The sequence below is a fragment of the Gorilla gorilla genome, chromosome 23 (genome assembly GCF_029281585.2).
Source record: "Gorilla gorilla gorilla isolate KB3781 chromosome 23, NHGRI_mGorGor1-v2.1_pri, whole genome shotgun sequence".
NCBI classification, from domain to species: Eukaryota; Metazoa; Chordata; class Mammalia; order Primates; family Hominidae; genus Gorilla; species Gorilla gorilla.
In genome coordinates, this window is record NC_086018.1 from 18,203,462 (window position 1) to 18,223,576 (window position 20,115).

Sequence of the window (20,115 nt, forward strand, 5' to 3'; positions counted from 1 at the left end):
TATATAATATATATTATACAAGAATATATATAATATGTTATATAATATATAATATATATTATACAATAATATATATAATATGTTATATAATAATATATCATATATAATATTATGTATCATATCCTATATGAAATATTATATCATATCATAGATGATATATTATATCATCTATTATATAATATATAATATATATCATAGATTATATATTATATATCATCGATTATATATAATATATATCATTTATATTATATATAATCTATGATATATATTATATAATCGATGATATATATCATATATCATCTATGATATATATCCTCGATGATATGTAATGTATATCATAGGAGATATGTATTATATATCATATGAGATATATATTATATATTATATATAATTATATCATATTATATATTATATTACATATCATTATATCATATTATATATTATATTATATATAATTATATTATATGATATATTATATTGTATATAATTATATTATATTATATATTAAATTATATATAATTATAGTGTGTTATATATATCATGATATATTATATATTATATTATATTATATATATCATAATATATCATATATTATATTTTATTATTATATAATATAATATTACATATAATTACAATTATATATAATTATAGTTATATATAATTATATATAATTATAATATTATATAATTATATATAGTATAATATAATATATATTTTATATTATATTATGTAAATATAATATAATATATGATATATCTTATATTTACATAATATAATATATGATATATATTATATTTATATAATATGAGATATAAATATAATATCTTATTTTATATGATATTATATATAGTAGATATTATATTTATATAATATAATATATAATATATATTATTTTATACAATATAATATATAATATATATTATTTTATACAGTATAATATATATTATATTATATATATTACATTTGTATAATATAATATATATTATATATTACATTTGTATAATATAATATATATTATATATTATATTATCTTACATGGAATGTATATTATATATATTATGTATTTTATAATATATTACACATCTTTATATATAATATATATTATACATCTTTATATATAATATATATTATACATCTTTATATATAATATATATTATGCATCTTTATGTATGATATATATTATATATCTTTATATATAATATGTATTATATATCTTTATATATAATATGTATTATATATCTTTATATATAATATATATTATATATCTTTATATATAATATATATTATATATCATTATATGTAATATTATATATAAAATTATATGTATAAGAATGTATAATATTATATATATAATAATTATATATTATTATATATTATATATATTGTATTGTATGTAATATAAGAATGCAGGATGTGAAAAAAATTTTTATATATTATATTATATATAATTATGTATGTGTATATATATATATATGTGGGGGTGCCCTATTTCCCATCTCATAACTTATTTTAAGAAGCACAGCATAATAATGTGTGGGCTTGGCATTCAGTTTTTGAAACAAAACACTGAGCCTTCAATGACCTTCCTGTACATGTAAAAGCACCCCTGTCTGCATGGCAGCAGTTGGACCTCACAGTGTGGAGTGTGCCTTCACCCTGGAATGTTTATGCCCTATCGCCATGGTGATGGGATTAGGGATCTCCTGCCCTTGGTCCTAAGTGCTACTATCTGTGCTGAGTTTTTCAAAGGTCAGAGCAGATTGAACCTTTGTGGTTTCATTTTCCCTGATTTTGATTTTTCTTATGGGGAATCTGTGTGGCTGCATTCAAGGTATGTTCATACTGGCCTGTCAAATGCGATCTTTTCAAATTACTAGTTAATGCTTTCAAAATATGATGTTTCAAAAATTCTCCTCTGTATTTTCCATATGCAGTTATAAATATGTTTCATGGTTATGTTTTATTCCTCAATTTATATATTTGATTCTTGTACCAAGCAGAGTACCTTTGAAATTTTTCTTCATTTAAAAAATATGTATCTTGGCTCAGGCGTGTAATCCCAGCACTTTGGTAGGCCAAGGCAGGAGGATCACAAGGTGAGGAGATCAAGACCATCCTGGCCAATACAGTGAAACCCTGTCTCTACAAAAAATAGAAAAAATTAGCCAGCCATGGTGTCAGCTGGTGTAGTCCCAGTGTGAATTGGGATTCAGTTTATTCCCAAATTCCCAAATTATATATATATATAATATATAATATATACATATAATAAATATACAATATGTAATATGTATATTATAATATATAAAAATATATCATATATACGATATTATATATTATATATAATATATGAAATATATTATATGTAATATATAAAATATATTATATGTAATATATAAAATATGTTATATATAATATATAAATTGTGTTATATATAATATATAAAATATATTATATATAATATATAAAATATATATAATATATAAAATATATATAATATATAATATATATTATTTATATATAATATTTATAATGTATATATTATATATATTATATATTTAATATATGTAATATATATTATATAATTATATATTATATGTAACGTGTATATTATATAATTATATGTAATGTATATATTATATAATTATATATATAATATGTATAATTATTTCATATATATATAATTTCCTTTTACATCCTGCGTCATTCAACGTTCCATCCGCCACCCCACATATTAAGTTATTCCCCAGGGGAGAATATGGCAAAGTCTATTTTAATGCAGTTTTTAACCTAATTAAGAACCTATGAAATCATTACTTTCCAAAACTTTGGAACAAAGCCACACTACTATGGATGTTTTGGAGGCTTTTCACACAATAAAATGCACCTGTCTTTGTTTTTAACATGTTTTTCCCTTCCTCTCTTCTTTTTTTGTGAAATGTGTATTTACTTTAATAAATTTGTGGTAAGTCACTTCCATTCACATATTAATTTTTTAAAGTAATAAGTATGTGTCTTGTGTACATGTGAAATAAAACAGACATTTATTTTTGTGCTTTGGAAGTCATCCAGAATCATGGAATTGTCAATCACAGTCAATCACCCAACCTACTCACCTTTCCAGTGTAGTCTTAGTCAAATTTTTTTTTGTTATCCAATGAGATGCAGTATTTCAACTCAGAAAGATAAATAGAATGAATTGGTAGAGACTATTAACTAAGAACATAGTTTTATTTATACTCAGAAGCAAGTAGATTATGTACATATATATGAAGATAAATATTAAAAGGATAATTGTGTAAATTTGCATGTAGAGAGCTTTGAAAACCTGTTTACTTGTTAATGCTGTTTTGATGTATAGTGTCTTTGTTCTCCCAACCCATCATCCAGAGCTCTCTGCAGGAGCTAAGTGCTCATCAGTTCCATGACTTGGAAACTGTCTAAGTTTAGAGGCACTTGTATTTGTTGGTAAATAAGGCAAGATGATATTGTTTCACAGGTTTTAGTGCAGAAGACTGAATAGATAGGCTGCTCCACCCAGTACACTGGTGTTCATTTCATGGTCATCTCATCTGTTAACCATGGATATGAAACACTTATCTTCAATGATCTTCCTGTACATGTAAAAACATACCTGTCTACATGGCAGCAGTTGGACCTCACAATGTGGATTGTGCCTTTACCCTGGAATGTCTATGATGCCCTATCGACCATGGTGATGGGATTAGAGATCTCTTGCCCTTTGCTCTGCCACTGTCTGTGCCAGCCAGGCCACTGGGCCATTGTGGCAGATGGTGATGCCCTTTGTGCGCTGAGGCAGACTCAGTGCTTTTGACAACTTTATCTACTTCTTTCAAAACTGGGTCTGCATTATGATAAAGTGGTCGGTTTTAGGCCAAGCAGGTGTATGTCATAGAACAATGACTTGGGAGTTCAGAATCCTGGGCGTGAATAAGCCTCTGAGCCTTACTAAGCTGTGAAATCTAAAGCAAGACATTTCACTGATAATTAAGCCTCATGAGCACTTATACTGTACACTTTACCTACATGAAATCATTCGGCCATCACCACAGACAAATGGCATGATTGATTTACTATCACCTTTCGCTGGGCAGAAAAAGACAGAGATGAATGTGCCCAAGCTTATGAGCCCCTCAGCAAAAGAGCCAAGATGGGAACCCAAGCATACAGCCCCAGTGCTGAGGCTCTGAACTATTGACCTGCCCTCAGCACTCAGCCTTGGGATCATGAGTCACTGTGCAAGGGAGTTCCAACATCTGCATGTATGTGTGGAATGATCTGAGCCTGTAGAGTTCCTACACACTGGCCACATTATAGGGTGGTGTCTGTGGTCACACAGCTCAGGGCAGGTATTAGTACATGAATAGCTTAGCTGTGTCATAGTCTTTATGTGAAAGGCACATAAAAGCCCAAATCCTTTTGAACTGGTTGCGGATTTTGAGTTGGAGGACAACACTTGGGACAACCGGTCACATTCCTTCAGTGCGCGGTCACTCCTCAGCACATGTCCCAAAGCCGGTAAATAATGGGAAGACCCTGTACTGATGTTTGATGGCGTTATGAACTTCAAATGACCCCTATAGAAATGTTAAAAAAAAAAAAAAAGTCTGTGAGCTACACAAACTGGGGACAAGACAAGTAAGAACACAAAATACCACTAAATAATGAGCCTCATGTGTCACCCTGCTTGCAACTCCCTCGGCAGCTGGTTTGAAGAGCCTCAGTGCTCACCAGGGGCCATCTCCGCGCTCTGCCCTCTCTCGCTGTGGGTTGCCTGGGCTGAACATAGGCAGCCCCTCACATGATGACTGCAAACACAGGGCAAAGGAAGACTGAACGGAAAATGTATGGTTATAGTGGTTATTTTAAAATATAAGTATTTCAGTATTTTCTAATCTTTAATAATTGATTATTTTTAGGGGAGGTTTTTTTTTTTTTTTTTGAGACAGAGTCTTGCGCTGTTGCCCAGGCTGGAGTGCAGTGGCATGATCTCAGCTCACTGCAACCTCTGCCTCCTGTGTTCAAGCGATTCTCCTGCCTCAGCCTCCCGAGTAGCTGGGACTACAGGCACGTGCCACCACGCCTGGCAAAGTTTTTGTGTTTTTAGTAGAGACGGGGTTTCACTCTGTTAGCCAGGATGGTCTCAATCTTCTGACCTCATGATCCACCCGCCTCGGCCTCCCAAAGTGCTGGGATTACAGGCATGAGCCACCACACCTGGCCTGATTTTTTATTTTTTTATTTTTTGAGATGAAGTCTCTGTCACCCAGGCTGGAGTGCAGTGGTGCAATCTCAGCTCACTGCAATCTCTGCCTCCAGGTTCAAGGGATTCTCCTGCCTCAGCCCCCTGAGTAGCTGGGGTTTTTTTGTTTTTTTTTTTTTAGTTGAGATGGGGTTTTACCATGTTGGTCAGGCTGGTCTCGAACTCCTGACCTCAAATGATCTGCCCACCTCCACCTTCCAAACTGCTGGGATTACAGGTGTGAGCCACTATGCCTGACTGATTATTTTCATAACCAAGAAAAGAAATAAATATAATTAATGCTGGTGCATGGTATTAAATCTAGTTTTTAAAAAATTCACACATAAACAAGGCAGAACCCTATACCCTCCATGATAAATGCAGTAGCAGTGTATGTGGGTCTGTGGAGGTTGAAAGGGACTTGGTAGATGTCAAGAAGGTAGTGGCAGTCCTGCTGGGCTTTTAAAGGGTCTGAAGAAGTGACAGGATGCTGTGGTTGAATCCTAGCATGTATTTTAGCATTTGTTCATTTGGAGTTTGATTATTTCATGTTGCTTTCATTTGCCATTACCTGGAAAGCCAAGGGCTCTACTCTCATTTCCTTGCTGCTCTTTCTTTGCCTTCCTTGGTCCATGAAGAAGATGGTCCAGGAGAAGCTCATTCCATGCTTGTTAACCAGGCACACCCCTAAGTTCCAGTCCCTGAGTCATTCATGAGTAGCACTGCCAATGAACTGACAGCCATGCTGTGTCCCTCCACATCCCCTAGGTGACTCAAAGAAGCCTTCCAAAAAGCGTGTGAAAAAGGAGCCCTACTCTACTACCAAGGTAAAGTAGCCTGTCTTTGCCTAAGATGTAAATGTTGTTTTCTTGGATCCTTTATTTTTCAGTTGATATCAGCTATGGGAAAATTATCCACTACATTATAGATGTTAGATAATATTTCCTTGGGGATGGAGGAGGTGTATTTTACCAATTGACACCTGATTCCAGAGGACGTGCAAAATTGGCAGTGTCAGACAGTACACTGCGTGTTAAGGGATGTTTTCTTCAGGAACAAGCTTTCCACTTTAGATAAGAATTCTGCAATTGCTACTCAAAAATTACCTAGACAGAAACATTCTTCCAGAAAAGCCCCTGTGCTTTCCTAAGGGAACTCTACTCTAGAGTTGGGGCTTTTGACTTGAACCTTATTTCCAATCTTGGTTACCCAGAGTTTCCAAGTGAACAAAAGACCTGTGTGAGCCATCCATAGCATAGCCTGATTCTCAGAGTGTTTTCCTTCTCTAATTACAGGTGACTTCAGGGAGCACATTCAATGGTACGTATTCTGGAATCACTCACTGGTTCTTAGAAAAGGATTCTATGGGAAATCTGGAGCTTAACTGCTGGCTTTTGTCTGGAGAGCCTCCATGATCCAAGACATCTGGTGGGAATGAGGATGTGGGGTAGAGTAAAAGAAACTGGTTTTCCAGGTGACATACTCTTTTTATCTATGTATAGTTTCTGGGAACGTGTTCACATTAGGTTGTGTGTGGGTATGTGTGTATTAGGGCGGGGGTGGGGTGAGGTGGTCTGTGTGCACGTCTGCATGATTTGCTTGTGAATGTGTGTCTATGTGTGTTTCCCCCAGGAAAAAAATGTGTTTACCCAGCACAACTCTCAGTGCCATTTTTCTTAATTTAACAAATCAGACCACATACTTTACTTACATTAGTTCACACCTCATCATCATCATGCCCATATGTTGTGAGCTTGTTTATTGAGCCCACATGCCAGATGGAGAAACTAAGCCACATAAATGAATGTGCCCTGGTTCACTTGCTGCATAGTGAAGAGTCAAAATGTTTACTCATACGGCGCTAACGTTGAAGGCCTGAACTACAACCTCTATTTATCAGCCAGTGAAGAGATCACTATTCACCATGCAAGGGAGTTCCAGCACCCTCTATGCCTGGAATTACCCACTCCTGCAGAGATCCCAAACGCCATCCCTCACATAAGAGAGCCTCATGATCTCATAATCCAGGTAGCTATGTAGGCATCTTCCTGCAGGTGTCACATAGTCCTTAGTGTGAAACCAACATAGAAAGCCCATGTTTCTGATCAAATCACAGGTTCTGAAACACTAAGGGAGGCACTAAGTAGGGCAATGTGGTACCTGCGTGTCATAGCTGGGTCTCCTCAATACATGGATCAAGTCCAATAAGAATTGGGGAGATGCTTTAGAGTCTTGATGGAGTTATCACCACAAGCCCTCTGAGCTACACACTTTAGGGATCATGACCATTAAGTACTCAAATTACCATTTGGTTGTTATCCGGGTATCCGTCGTCCTTGTGGCAACTCTTGTGAAGCTGGTGTGGACAGCCTCAGTGCTGGAGCTGTGCCTCCCTTCTGAGTGGACCCTTTCTGTGTTAGCAGGTGGGTACAAGCATGGGGGTCAGCACACTCAGTGGATTTACACACACAGCATTGAAGAGTAAGGCTGGGCTTCGTTATTTACACATTTTCAATAAATGATGATCTTCATAACATAAAATCAATGATGTAGTACACTAGAATACTGTCCCTAGTATTGAATCTTGTCTCTCAACAAAGGGTTGCTTAAAGTCACATGACAGATTCCATTCAACTGATGACACATGCTGTAGCAGCAGTTAAAGCAGTCATTTGAAAAGGCTTTTACTATAAACTTCTGTGTGAGCCTGAAGTGGGGGATAAAGGAGGTGATTAGCTCCCCTGTGCCATGTTTCTATTATGTGCGTGGTGGAGGAAAATTACACAGGAAGGTGATGGACAGAACAGAGCAAAGGATTGGACAGGTCCATTGAACCCATGAGACTATGGTGAGGTTAGTGAATGAGATTGGTCATTTTAGCTCAAATTTTACCCAGAGCTGGTGCAGCCACTGCCCATTCTTAGCCAGACCTTATTGCAGGCAGCTCTGATCAACAGTCAAGGAGGCAGTGGGGGTTGCAGACTTTATTCATTAAATCACCAAAGCACCAACCCACACGGCCACTTTTCCAGTTAATTCACAGTAGCTTGCATATTCAGGTTTGATCAGTGGAAGGGAAGTTACTCTTTGCAGACCCATCTTTTGGCAATCATTTTGCAGTGTCGGAAGGTCTGAGCAGCCTCGGGAGGCAAGCAGTCCCTGGTCCCTCAGTGTAGTCACTGGAGGAGACAGTCACTGAGAGGCAGCTGGCAGGGTGAAGGGAAAGGGGAGGCAGGCCACAGAGATGACAGCCTTTAAGCTGTCATACTGGGGAGGTGAAGGATCTGAAAGAGGAAGGAGAATTCTTTATCATTAAGGACCTGTCCTTATCTCAGGCATTTCCTCCAGAGCATCACCTTTGTCCACCCACACACCTTGGGCTAGGAGGACTGGAGAAAGACAGTGAGGGGTCTCTTGGGTCTCTGGCACAGGGCGTGAGGAAGAGGTGGCAGTTTTTCAGGAATCTCTCTCTCTAGGGAGCCAAATACATTTCCCATCTCAGGTCCTTCACTCAGCGGAGTTGAGGTTCTGCTCGTCACTTATCATCTCTGAATGTCAGCACCCTCAAGTGTAAAATCTCAGCCACAGCCCCTCCTCTGCACCCCCTGCAGGGCTGATGTTCTCCATAAACCATAAGGCATCACGCCCACGGAAAAGCCGAACAGGAAAGCATGCTCCACTGCCCCGGAGCCATCCAAGTTCCCCCTCCATATTCCGCCACTGCTAAGTGTCCAGCTTATTCCTCCTGGCATGTAGTAAACACTTAGAGAACATTACTGAAGTACCAGTCCTCTCTAAGGTTTTCCTGTATTTAGTGATTTTTTAGCCCTGTACTGTGATACTAAGAAGTAGGGCCTAAATAGGGCCTAAAAAGTATTGCTAAAATTACATTATGACAGTGCAGAGAACTGAGGGCAGAGGGAGGACATGAGCTTGCCAGGTCCACATGGCTTAGTGGAATTTGAATCCGGGCCCCCACTCTGCACCAGCCCTACACTCACAGTCATCCTGCTGTGTTCTCCTCTCCAGGAAGGCACTGACCACGCAGTCTGTCTGATAGAGGTGTTGAGTGCTCACTGAACTCTGTGATCTTCCTGAAACCCAACTTTGATTCAGTGGGCTCTGCTTGGAAGCCTGTAAAGAAAAGGATCATAAGTTTAAACTTAGAACAGATTATCACTATTTTCCCTCTGGTCTTCTGTCAGCAAGATGTCAACAGCCCTATCTATTGTAAATGCATTAACCAGCATCTTCTCTGATAGAGAATACAAGAAGATATGCTGTGCACACCAACCAGTGTCGGAGACCTCCTGGCTCCCGGGTAAAGAAGAAAAGGTACCCACAAGAAGGTACTGTGGAAGTTCATTAATTAAGTTGATTCAAGAATAGCAATTGCGGGGAGTATTCAGTGTCCCATATGTAAGAGGAAACTATGAAGAGACTAAGCCATATTTTTTAATGTGTCAGGATTCTAATTTGCCTGGTGAGTAAATATTGCTACAACCACAAAAGTAAATATCTACTTAAAAGTCAATTTTGGTTCATGTTTAATGATAGACAATGTTTCAAGCTAATGTCTAGAACTTACCTGGTTGTTAAACATAAGCATGGATCTCCCTGAAAGAGTGGTGCTATATTATTATTTTTCAATTAATATATTTCTTTAGAGAGTTTTAAATTGACATAAAAACTGAGCATATGGCCGGGCGTGGTGGCTCACAGTTATAATCCCAGCACTTTAGGAGGTCAAGGCAGGCAGATCATCTGAGGTCAGGAGTTGGAGACCAGCCTGGCCAACATGGTGAAACCCCATCTCTACTAAAAATACAAAAAAATTAGCTGGGTGTGGTGGCAGGTGCCTGTAATCCCAGCTACTCAGGAGGCTGAGGCAGGAGAATCGCTTGAACCCAGGAGGCAGAGGTTGTAGTGAGCCAAGATCATGCCATTGCACTCCAGCCTGGGTGACAAGAGTGAAACTCCATCTCAAAATAAATAAATAAATAAATAAATAAATAAATAAAAATTGAGTATATAATACACGAAGTTCCCATATTATTCTGTCTCCTCACCCTCACTTCCTAATTTCACCTATTAGTAACATCTTACATTACTGTGGTACATTTGCTAGAATAATGAGAACATATTGATACATTATTATCTGAAGCCTACATTTGCATAATGTTCATTCTTTCTGTTATACATATATATGAATTTTGAAATATTTAAAACATTATGTTCACCCTTATGGTCTCATAAAGAAAATGTTCACTTCCCTAAAAATCCTCTCTTCTCATTAATCTCTGTCCTCTTTCTCCAGAAACCTTGGCAACTATTAATATTTTCACTATCGCTTCAGCTTTGTCTTTTCCAGAATGTCATATAGTTGGAATCATATATTATGTAGTTTTTTCAGATGAATTTATTGCACTAAATTGATGTACGCTTTATCTGCTTTCATGTCTTTTTTATGCCTTAATGGCAAAAAATGGCACATTAAATCACCAAATAATATTGCATTAAATGAATTTTTGTCTTTTTATTCACCTGTTGAAGAATTCGGTAGATTTCATGAGAGAAACCATCTGGGCCTGGTGCTTTCTTTTTCGGAATGCTCTTAATGTGAATTCAACTTATTTAATAGACATAAGATTATTCAAATTAGGATCCTAGCATGACCTTGGGAAGATTGCCTTTCAAGGAATTGATACATTTCACTGAGGTTATCAAACTGCGGTCATAGAACTGTTCATGATATTCCTTTTAATGCCTAACAGTTCAGTAGAGATGGCTCCTCTTTTATTTCTGAAGTTGGTCATTTGTGTTATCTTCTTTTTCTTGGTTAGCCTGCATATCAATTCATTCATTGTAATGAGCATATCAAAGAACCAGCTTTTGGTTTTATTGATTTTCTGATGATTTGAGTGTTTTAATTTTATTGATTTCTGTGATGTTGTGTATTACTTTTACTTGCTTTCCATTGCATTCCTCTATTTTCTACAGTTCCCTAATTGAAACATGATATTACTGATTTTAGGTCTTGTGATTTTTAGTATATTGCATCCAATGCTATAGATTTCCCTCTAAGGACTGCTTTTGCTACATCCAGAAATCTTGCCAAGTCACATTTTCTTTTAATGTAGTTAAAAGTATTTTTAATTTTCTATTGAGACTTCTTCTTTAACCCATGAGTTATTTAAAAGTGCATTGCTAATTTGCAAATATTTGGGGATTTTGTGGCTCTTTTACAGTTGTTGATTTTTTGTTGTCAGTTATGTGTTGCAAAAGCAGTTGTCTACCTCATCTTGCCACCACCCAAGATGGCCCAGGATGTGGGCTCTCCCTGAGTGAATCTTTGGCAATCTGCCAACCTGATGTGTTCGGCCTCCTTCTTTAGTCTGAGCTTGCCTTCTGCTTAGAAAGGGCCATTCTCAGTTCTGGCAGGGAGTTTTCCCAACATTGAGAAGGTGGCATTCTTACTCCCCACTGCAGCCTGCACCTCTGACCGGTGGTCAGCAGACAGGACAGAGGTCCTCATTAGACAGAGTTCAGCGGGGTCTCTGACCAAAGTGCATCTTCAGAGTCTGCACCTACCCACTGTGACCACGGGCAGGCTCTGAGTCCTAAAGCAGGAGGAACTGTGCGACCATCCTGATTGGAAATTTGTGAGGATCACCGTGTTACTCAAGTAAGGTCTTTGGAAAGTGTCGTATTACTACTGTTTGTGAACTGCTTGTTGGTGGCCTGGCTGAGCCACACACTTTATGAAAACCAGGACCCCTCAGCTGGTGTGGGTGTCTATGCAGCCTGAGACCCTCATGTGAACAGCCTCGTGGCAGCTGTCTTTGCCCCTTGCCACCATCAGTGCCTCCTTGTTCCTGGGCACTGCTTTCTCTGATGGTGCTCCATTGTTTTCCTGCACCTCAGTGTCTACAGCTGGATGTCTCTTCCGCAATCTAGGCAAGGGGGCATCAATGGCACTTCTGCTGTGGCACTGCCCTCCTTCTTAGCTTGTCTTGCTCTGTCTTAGGCTCCCTCAAAGATCCCACCCTTCAGGTTCTTCCACAAGTTTCTTATTGAAATCCGAGCAGAAAACTATGACCAATATGACCAATCCTATACCCACTGAAGACGTGAATGAAGAATTAAAACAATTCTCCATGGACTCTACCATATAGATCCCTAGAAGTAATTTCTAAAAAAAAAAAAAAAAAATGAAGGAAGATGTAATAGTTTTCCATAAATTAGAATACCCTACATGTACAATTAAATGAAATGGCTAGTATAGTCTTGAAACCAAAACCAGATAAGGTAAATTAAATTCTGTGATATTTTAAAATACTGTAAATTCTGACTAATGTGAGTTAATCTCAATATATGAAATAGTAGATTAACATTGAAAATGCAATAAATAAAATTAGCTACCTCAAGAGTTTAATGGAAAAAAATGTGATTATTGCAATAGATTCAGGAAATTCATGAATAACATTCACCCTATATTTGTAGGACAACCATCTGATTAACTTTAAGTGACCTGTGACAACCATTTGAATTAATGCTGCTTTCACAGCATATCTCTTGGCTTGTTAAAAACCCGACAAGAATTTCCGTAACATTAATTTATTTTTAACACCTATATTGGGTGTGAACCCACCATAAAGTTTGCCCACTGAAAAGGTCTACAATTTGATGCTTTATTAAATTGATACTGTGTGCACCCATCACCACGATCTAATTTAAATATGTTTCCCTCACCCAAATTCTCTCTTGCGCACTGGCAGTTAATCCCCACCCCCATCTCCAGCCCTAAGCAATACTGCTGTGACATTCCGTCTCCACAAATTTCCCACTTGCTTAATAGAAATGGACATATATATATATATTTGGAATCTGACTTCCTTCATTTAGCATACTATGTTTGAAGTTAATTGACGTGTTAGCACGTGCTGGTCATGTGTTTTCCTTCATAGTCTGCTGTGTTTACTCATACAGATAGTGTTTATTCATTTATCAGTTAATGGACATTTAATTGTTTTGTTATTTTCTTTGATGAGTAATGTAGCTTTGAGCATTCATATACAGTCATGTAATGCATAATGACATTTTGGTCAAAAAAATTTTTTTTTTTCTGAGACCCAGGCTGGAGTGCAGTGGCACAATCTTGGCTCACTGGAACCTCCACCTCCCAGGTTTAAGCAGTTCTCGTGCCTCAACCTCCCGAGTAGCTGGGACAACTGGCACACGCCACCATGCCTGGATAATTTTTGTATTTTCAGTAGAGACAGGATTTTGCTGTGTTGGTCAGGCTAGTCTCAAACTCCTAGCCTCAGGTGATCCACCCATCTCTGCCTCCCAAAGTGCTGGGATTATAGGCATGAGCCACCACACCCAGCCTAATTTTTTTAAGAAACAAGAGAACTGTTTTCTAAATTACTTTTGCCAATTTATATTTCTACCATGATGCATAGCACTAATTTCACCGTACAATGTATGGTAGGCCCCAATATGTAAGAAATGATGAAAGTAACACATAAAGATTAGTATAAAACAAATGAGATTATCGTTGTTGCTATCATCTTTGTCAAATTCTGAAAACAATCTGAGTATATTTTTATATAAATATGCTTGGCAACATAGCTGAAAAACGCATTATCAGTTACATTTATCAGTAACAAAGACATAAATTTGAAGGGGGAAAAACACTTGTACTAACAATGCAATGTCAGAATTAACATAAAAATTCTGCTGGTCACTTTGGAATATTTAATTGCCTGGGGCAGTGTTTAGTAGACAAATGAGCATCTATGGAGCACCCAAAGTAGGGGAATCAACAGAACTTGGGTTTGAAAAGTTATCTGGGTTTAGAGCGTGAAACTTTGTTAGAGGACACACACCTTGCATGAGCGAGGTGCCTTGGTGTGTGTGGATGTACCATTATGCTTGGAGGTACAGCGTAATGGTGGCTTCCTCCAGAAAGGGACATTTGGGGTAGATTCATTCCATCTAGACAACACAGCCTGATGTGGCATGGACATGAATGGAGGTGAAATGGTCAGTAGTTGAGAGGATCAGTCCTGACAAGGGCCGAGGTGAAAAACCTGGGAACCCCTTCAGGTGCAAAGTCTTCAGCTGAAAAAGGAGGTGGTCACAGGAAATACTGAGACGGGTCAGCAATGCATGGGAGACAGAGTTCTTGGCCCTGCAGGGTGAGTAGTGTGGATTCTCAAGTTTTCTCCTCTCTCCATTAATTTCTTTCCCAATGCAGATGACTTCCATCATACAGTCTTCAGCAACCTTGAAAGATTGGACAAGCTTCAGCCCACTCTTGAAGGTAAAGGAAGGCAGCTAACAAGACTGGCATCTGGGCTTGGCTGTGCGTGTTTTCTATCGTGGGGAAATATATATAACACAATATTTATCATTTAAACCTTTTAACCAAAGTGTGCACTCCATGGCATTCAATATATTCACAGGGTTGCATAACCAACACCACTATCTACACCCACAATTTTGATGATTTCTTACAAAACCTTGTCCACAATAAGTAATATAGCACCTTCCCCCTATTTCCAGCCCATGGTGATTCCTATCCCACTTTCTCTTGTATGAATTTGACTATTCTAGGCACTTCATGTAATTACAATTATACAATATATTCCTTTTGTGTCTGGCTTATTTCACTAAGCATAATGTTCTCAATGTCCACCCATGTTGTATCATCTATCAAAATTATGTTCGTTTTTTACAGATGGATGATGTAGCATTGCATGCAGACCACCTTACTTTTATTACATTCATTTGTTCACTGATGGTTGGATTATTTCCACCTTTTGGCTCCTGTGAAAAGTGATGCTATAAACATTAGTATACAAACATCTGTTTGATTTCTGTTCTCTATTCTTTGGGGTGCCTAAGAGTAGAGTTCCTGGGTCCAACAGGGGTTCTATATTGAACCTTCTGAGCCACTGCAGACTGTTTTTCACAGTGGCTGCAACTTTATCCATTTCTACCATCAATGTATCGGGATTACAATTTCTTTACGTCCTTCTTCACACTTATTTTCCTTTAAATCATCCTAGTAGGTGTATATTGGTGGCTGCTTGTGTTTTTCATTTGCATTTCCCTAATGACTAATGATCCTGAGCAGCTTTTCGTGTGCTACTATCTGTGGCTGTATCTTCTTTAGGGAAATATATGTTGAAGTCTTTTGCCCATTTTTAAAGAGTTGTCTGATTTTTATTTAGTTAATTTGTTGCTGTAGATTTTTGAATATATCTTAAATATATTTAAAATATATTCTAAATTTTAGTCTCTTACAAGATAAATGATTTGCAAATATTTCCACCTTTGTGTAGAACTTTAGATTCACAAACTTCATTAATTTGTATGAAATCCTCAGCAGTTGACCCCAAACAGATAAGACTGAAGCAGTATTTTAGGAATAGTTGAAAGTATGATCACCACAAAACATAAGCGTAATCAAATCCTGCAAGCTACATGTAAGGCACAATGACAAATAAGGCAGCAAAGGGCCATCTGGTGATTAGTTCACCACACTTGTTGCAACTGTTTGCGCTGCAGAGTTAAAACACACCAGCATTCAACCCATGTCTCCTCTCTTGAAGTAAACTGTCGTATGTTGGCTGGCCTGAACAAGCGTAGATATTCTCCATCCTCAATTAATATGCATGCATGACAAAGAAAAGGAGGCCTGGATGAAAAAATATTGTGTGATTAATAATTATGCTTTAATTAATTTTAAAAGATATAATTTCAGTACTTCTAATTCTCCCATCAGCAGTTATAACAAAGGATTAGTGAATAAATACCATAGACTGTTTTGCCTAGAATTGAATCCAATCTATCTATTAAACTTTGCTTTTATTCAAGTGCAAAATGCTAAAATACACAACTGCAGTGACAGCCACTGTGGATCCTCAGAGGTAAAAGTAGTCTTGGGACATAAATCCTGCAAGCTAATATTGTTTTTACAGGTTTAGAAAACCATTTAGCTGGGTTTCAAACCTCACAGTGTGAGCAGTGGGACTCTCATCAAACTATAGCATGTGCTTCAGTACCATTTGTAGACTGACTCATTCCCATTGCCTTAAGTTGCCATCAGCAAAATGCCAGGGACTCTATTTCTTGCTCCTTAGCTCCTCGTTCTTGCCTGTCTTTCCACGAGGGAAGATTTTCTAGCAGGAGCTCAAGCTGTGCTTTTAATGAAACACATCCACACACACTGTCCTGTTGTCCACATTAAGCAGAGCTCCCTGAATAACTCATGAACAAAAGCATCTATGACTAACCATTGCTCTGTGTCCTCCTAGCCTCTGAGGAGTCTCTAGTTCACAAGGACAGAGGAGATGGAGAGAGGCCAGTCAACGCGAGGGTAAGGTTGCCTTGCTTTCTCTGAAATAGAAATGTTCCTTTCTTGGTGTCTTTCTTTTTCAACTGACTTTACATGTGAAAAAATGACAATGTCCATGACAGGTATTAAATGCAGTTTTCTGAGGGGGAGGAAGAAGTGACTCTTAGCAACTGATATGTAATCCAAAATGGCATTTAGCTATGACGGCTTCAGGTTGTAGACTGTATCCTTGGGGTCCTTGTCCTTGGAAGCAATGTCTTCTCCTTGGATTCAGTATTTTGCACTTGCCAACCTACGTGGACCTGAGAGATCCACCATCCAGAAGCTGATGTCTTTTCCAGTGTGTATCCTACCCTTGTTTTGGAGGCCTTGAAGTTGACTACACTTTCTGATCAAGTTTTCAGTATTCATTGAGAGAAACACAGCCTTGTGCAAACAATCCACAACATGACATACCCCTCAAAAAGCTTTGTTTCTGTATTGCAGGTGGTGCAGGTGGCCCCTCTGAGGCGTGAATCTAGTAAGTGTTCTGGAATCACTTGCCAAGAAAACAATCTGGATGCCAAGAAAGGTGTGGCATCCTTGCCTAGTTTCAATGTGAAGAGCCTCCCTGATCCTGGGATTGTGATAGGAATAAGTATAGGGGAAGTGTTTTTTTAAAACCTGAATTCCCCAGGGAAAAATTATGGCCAAATTTTGAGGAAGCAGCTGTGCTCCCTTTTGGGTGGTGCTGAGTTGGGTGCTTGAGGCTTGGTGGTGTCTTGTGTGAGGCTGCATCGTGTGGTGTGAATGTGTGTGTTTCTGTACAGGTGAGGCTGTGTGTTTTCTCAGGAGAGATTTCCCACTTATACAACCCAATCACCAGTGTCCACTTCTAACAATAAAATCCACCCCCGCTCTACTCTCTCTGTACAGTGATTCCTCCACCCTCACCAGAGCCATCCCCGGGTCTGCCTTATTACCCCACTGCTCAGGTGGAGAACCTGAAGGGCCAAGGGAGTGGCCCCAGCTCCCGAGTTCCTGAACGAAAAAGTGAAAACACGAACCCAGGAGTGTGGGCCAGTGCTGACGCTGACATGCACTTAGTCATGGGGTGTTCACCACCACACAGGGAGTCCAGCATTCATGTATAAGCCCTAAAGCAATGAGCCCAAAAGGCCCCAGACACTGCCCATCATCATAAAGTGGCCTCCGTGGTCACACAACCCAGGGCAGTTATCGGCTCATCTCCCCACGGACAGGCATAGTCATCAGTGTGTCAAAAACACAAAGATCCCCAGGTGTTTGGCTCAGCTCACAGATCCCTTTTTTTTTTAACTTTTAAGTTCAGGGGTACGTGTGCAGGATGTGCAGGTTTGCTACATATATAAATGTGTGTCATGAGAGTTTGTTGTACAGATTATTGCATCACCCATATATTGAGCCTAATATCAGTTATTTTTCCTGATCCACCCCCTCCTCCCACCTCCCACCCTCCAGTAGGCCCCACGCTCACAAATTCTAAGAGGAGTGGGGGACCAAAAAGGCCAGTGTGGCCCACTTCAGTTGTGAAGTTAATTTGCTCAGCAACTGGCCAAAGTCTATAAGGTTGGGTGATGTATTTTAGTAGATTTAGTAATACTATCTTCCCAAGCCCTAAAATGCTCAAATCCTGCCAGCTGAAAATGGTGAGGAGGAACAGATAGGAACTCTGTGTGGCACTTGGTTATTAGCCTGGCTTCCATCCCTTAGTGGCAACTCTCTTGTATATGTGGGTTAAAGACCCTCAGCCTCAAGCCAAGCCTCCTCCATGAGGAGCCATCTCACTATTGACTGGCTAGTGCCGGGTATGGCCACCAGCCCAACTGAAACAAAATGTTGCTTTAAAACAAGTGTAAATCTCATACATACAACAGGCAAATGCAGAAGCAGTGTGGTCTCGCAAGTTGTAAAGAGGACAGTCACGATTTTGCTGGACTTCAACCTGGGTAGAAGACATGAGGGAACTCTGTCACTAAATCACGGCAGAGTTCAAGGCCACTTGTAGACTATTTCATGTTACAGAAGGTGGCCTTTAGCTACCAAGCAAAGGCCTCTGTTTCTCATTTCTTTCCTGTTCATCTTCTTGGTCATCCTTCTTCCGCAAGGGAAACGAGCCCAAGCAAAAGGCAGTTTCAATATTAATTTGACCGAGGTTTTGTGCAGTTTATTATCATCCAGGTAATCAGGTGCAACCCAGTCTGCCTAGCAGCCCCCCTATCTCTGCTCTGTGTTTTCATTTAATAAACATTTTGGTCTACTTACTATGTGCTAGATTTTCTCGAGACCAAGTAAATGAGATAGAATCTTTATGTTGGCAGCTAAGTTAGATTTAACATAACTGACAAAAATTAAAATTTCTGATTTCTTGTAAAAATATTTTGTATGTGTGAATGCATACTGAATGTAAAGTGGATAAAAAACTCACACTTGCACTCATGGAAGGCTTTTCATGAATTTGTCAATTTTTATTTTTTATATTTCCCCACTTCACCGGATAATGCATACCTGAACCTGGAAACTGATTCCCACTGCAGAAAGTGTTCTGAGCCACATCCCTTAGCTTCACTAGTGCAGGTCCACCTGGGAGGATGTCCCAGCATCAGCTTGGCCCATGCTGTGATCAGCCACCTCCATGCACCACACCAAGCAAGCCCCTGGGTGATTCACAGTCTCCACCACCAGGGCACTGACCTTAACTCTGTGTTCTTCTAGCTCCCCATGAGGACGCCATACACGACATCACTAACGAGGATGCCACACACGACATCGTTAACGAGGACACTGTACACGACATCACTAACGAGGCCGCCGACAAGGGCATCGCCAACGAGGACGCCGCCCAGAGCATCGCCAACGAGGACGCCGCCCACGGCATTGCCAACGAGGACGCCGCCCACGGCATCGCCGGCGAGGACGCCGCCCATGGAATCGCCAGCGAGGATGCCGCCCAGGGCATCGCCAACGTGGTCGCCGTCCAGGGCATCGCCAAGGATGACGCCGTCCAGGGCATCGCCAACGAGGACGCCGCCCACGGCATCGCCAGCGAGGATGCCGCCCAGGGCATCGCCAGCGAGGACGCCGCCCAGGGCATCGCCAACGAGGACGCCGCCCACGGAATCGCCGAGGACGCCGCCCACGGAATCGCCAGCGAGGATGCCGCCCACGGCATCGCCAACGTGGTCGCCATCCAGGGCATCGCCAAGGAGGACGCCGCCCACGGCATCGCCAAGGAGGACGCCGCCCAGGGCATCGCCAACGAGGACGCCGCCCAGGGCATCGCCAACGAGGACGTCGCCCATGGCATCGCCAACGAGGACGCCGCCCAGGGCATCGCCAACGAGGACGCCGCCCAGGGCATCGCCAACGTGGTCGCCGTCCAGGGCATCGCCAGCGAGGACGCCGCCCAGGGCATCGCCAGCGAGGACGCCGCCCATGGAATCGCCAGCGAGGATGCCGCCCAGGG

General features: G+C 39.6%; 1 protein-coding gene across 1 annotated transcript; it reads left to right on the plus strand.

Annotated features, from left to right (window-relative positions):
* Positions 1–1,714: 1,714 nt before the first annotated feature.
* On the plus strand, positions 1,715–19,510 carry LOC129529663 (uncharacterized; the record flags this gene model as incomplete). Its single annotated transcript, XM_055375393.2, has 8 exons — positions 1,715–1,831; positions 6,032–6,090; positions 6,559–6,583; positions 9,526–9,612; positions 14,526–14,591; positions 16,591–16,652; positions 17,118–17,151; positions 19,365–19,510. Coding segments are annotated over exons 1-8 (507 nt in total), but the record flags the coding sequence as incomplete, so codon positions are not given.
* Positions 19,511–20,115: the final 605 nt, after the last annotated feature.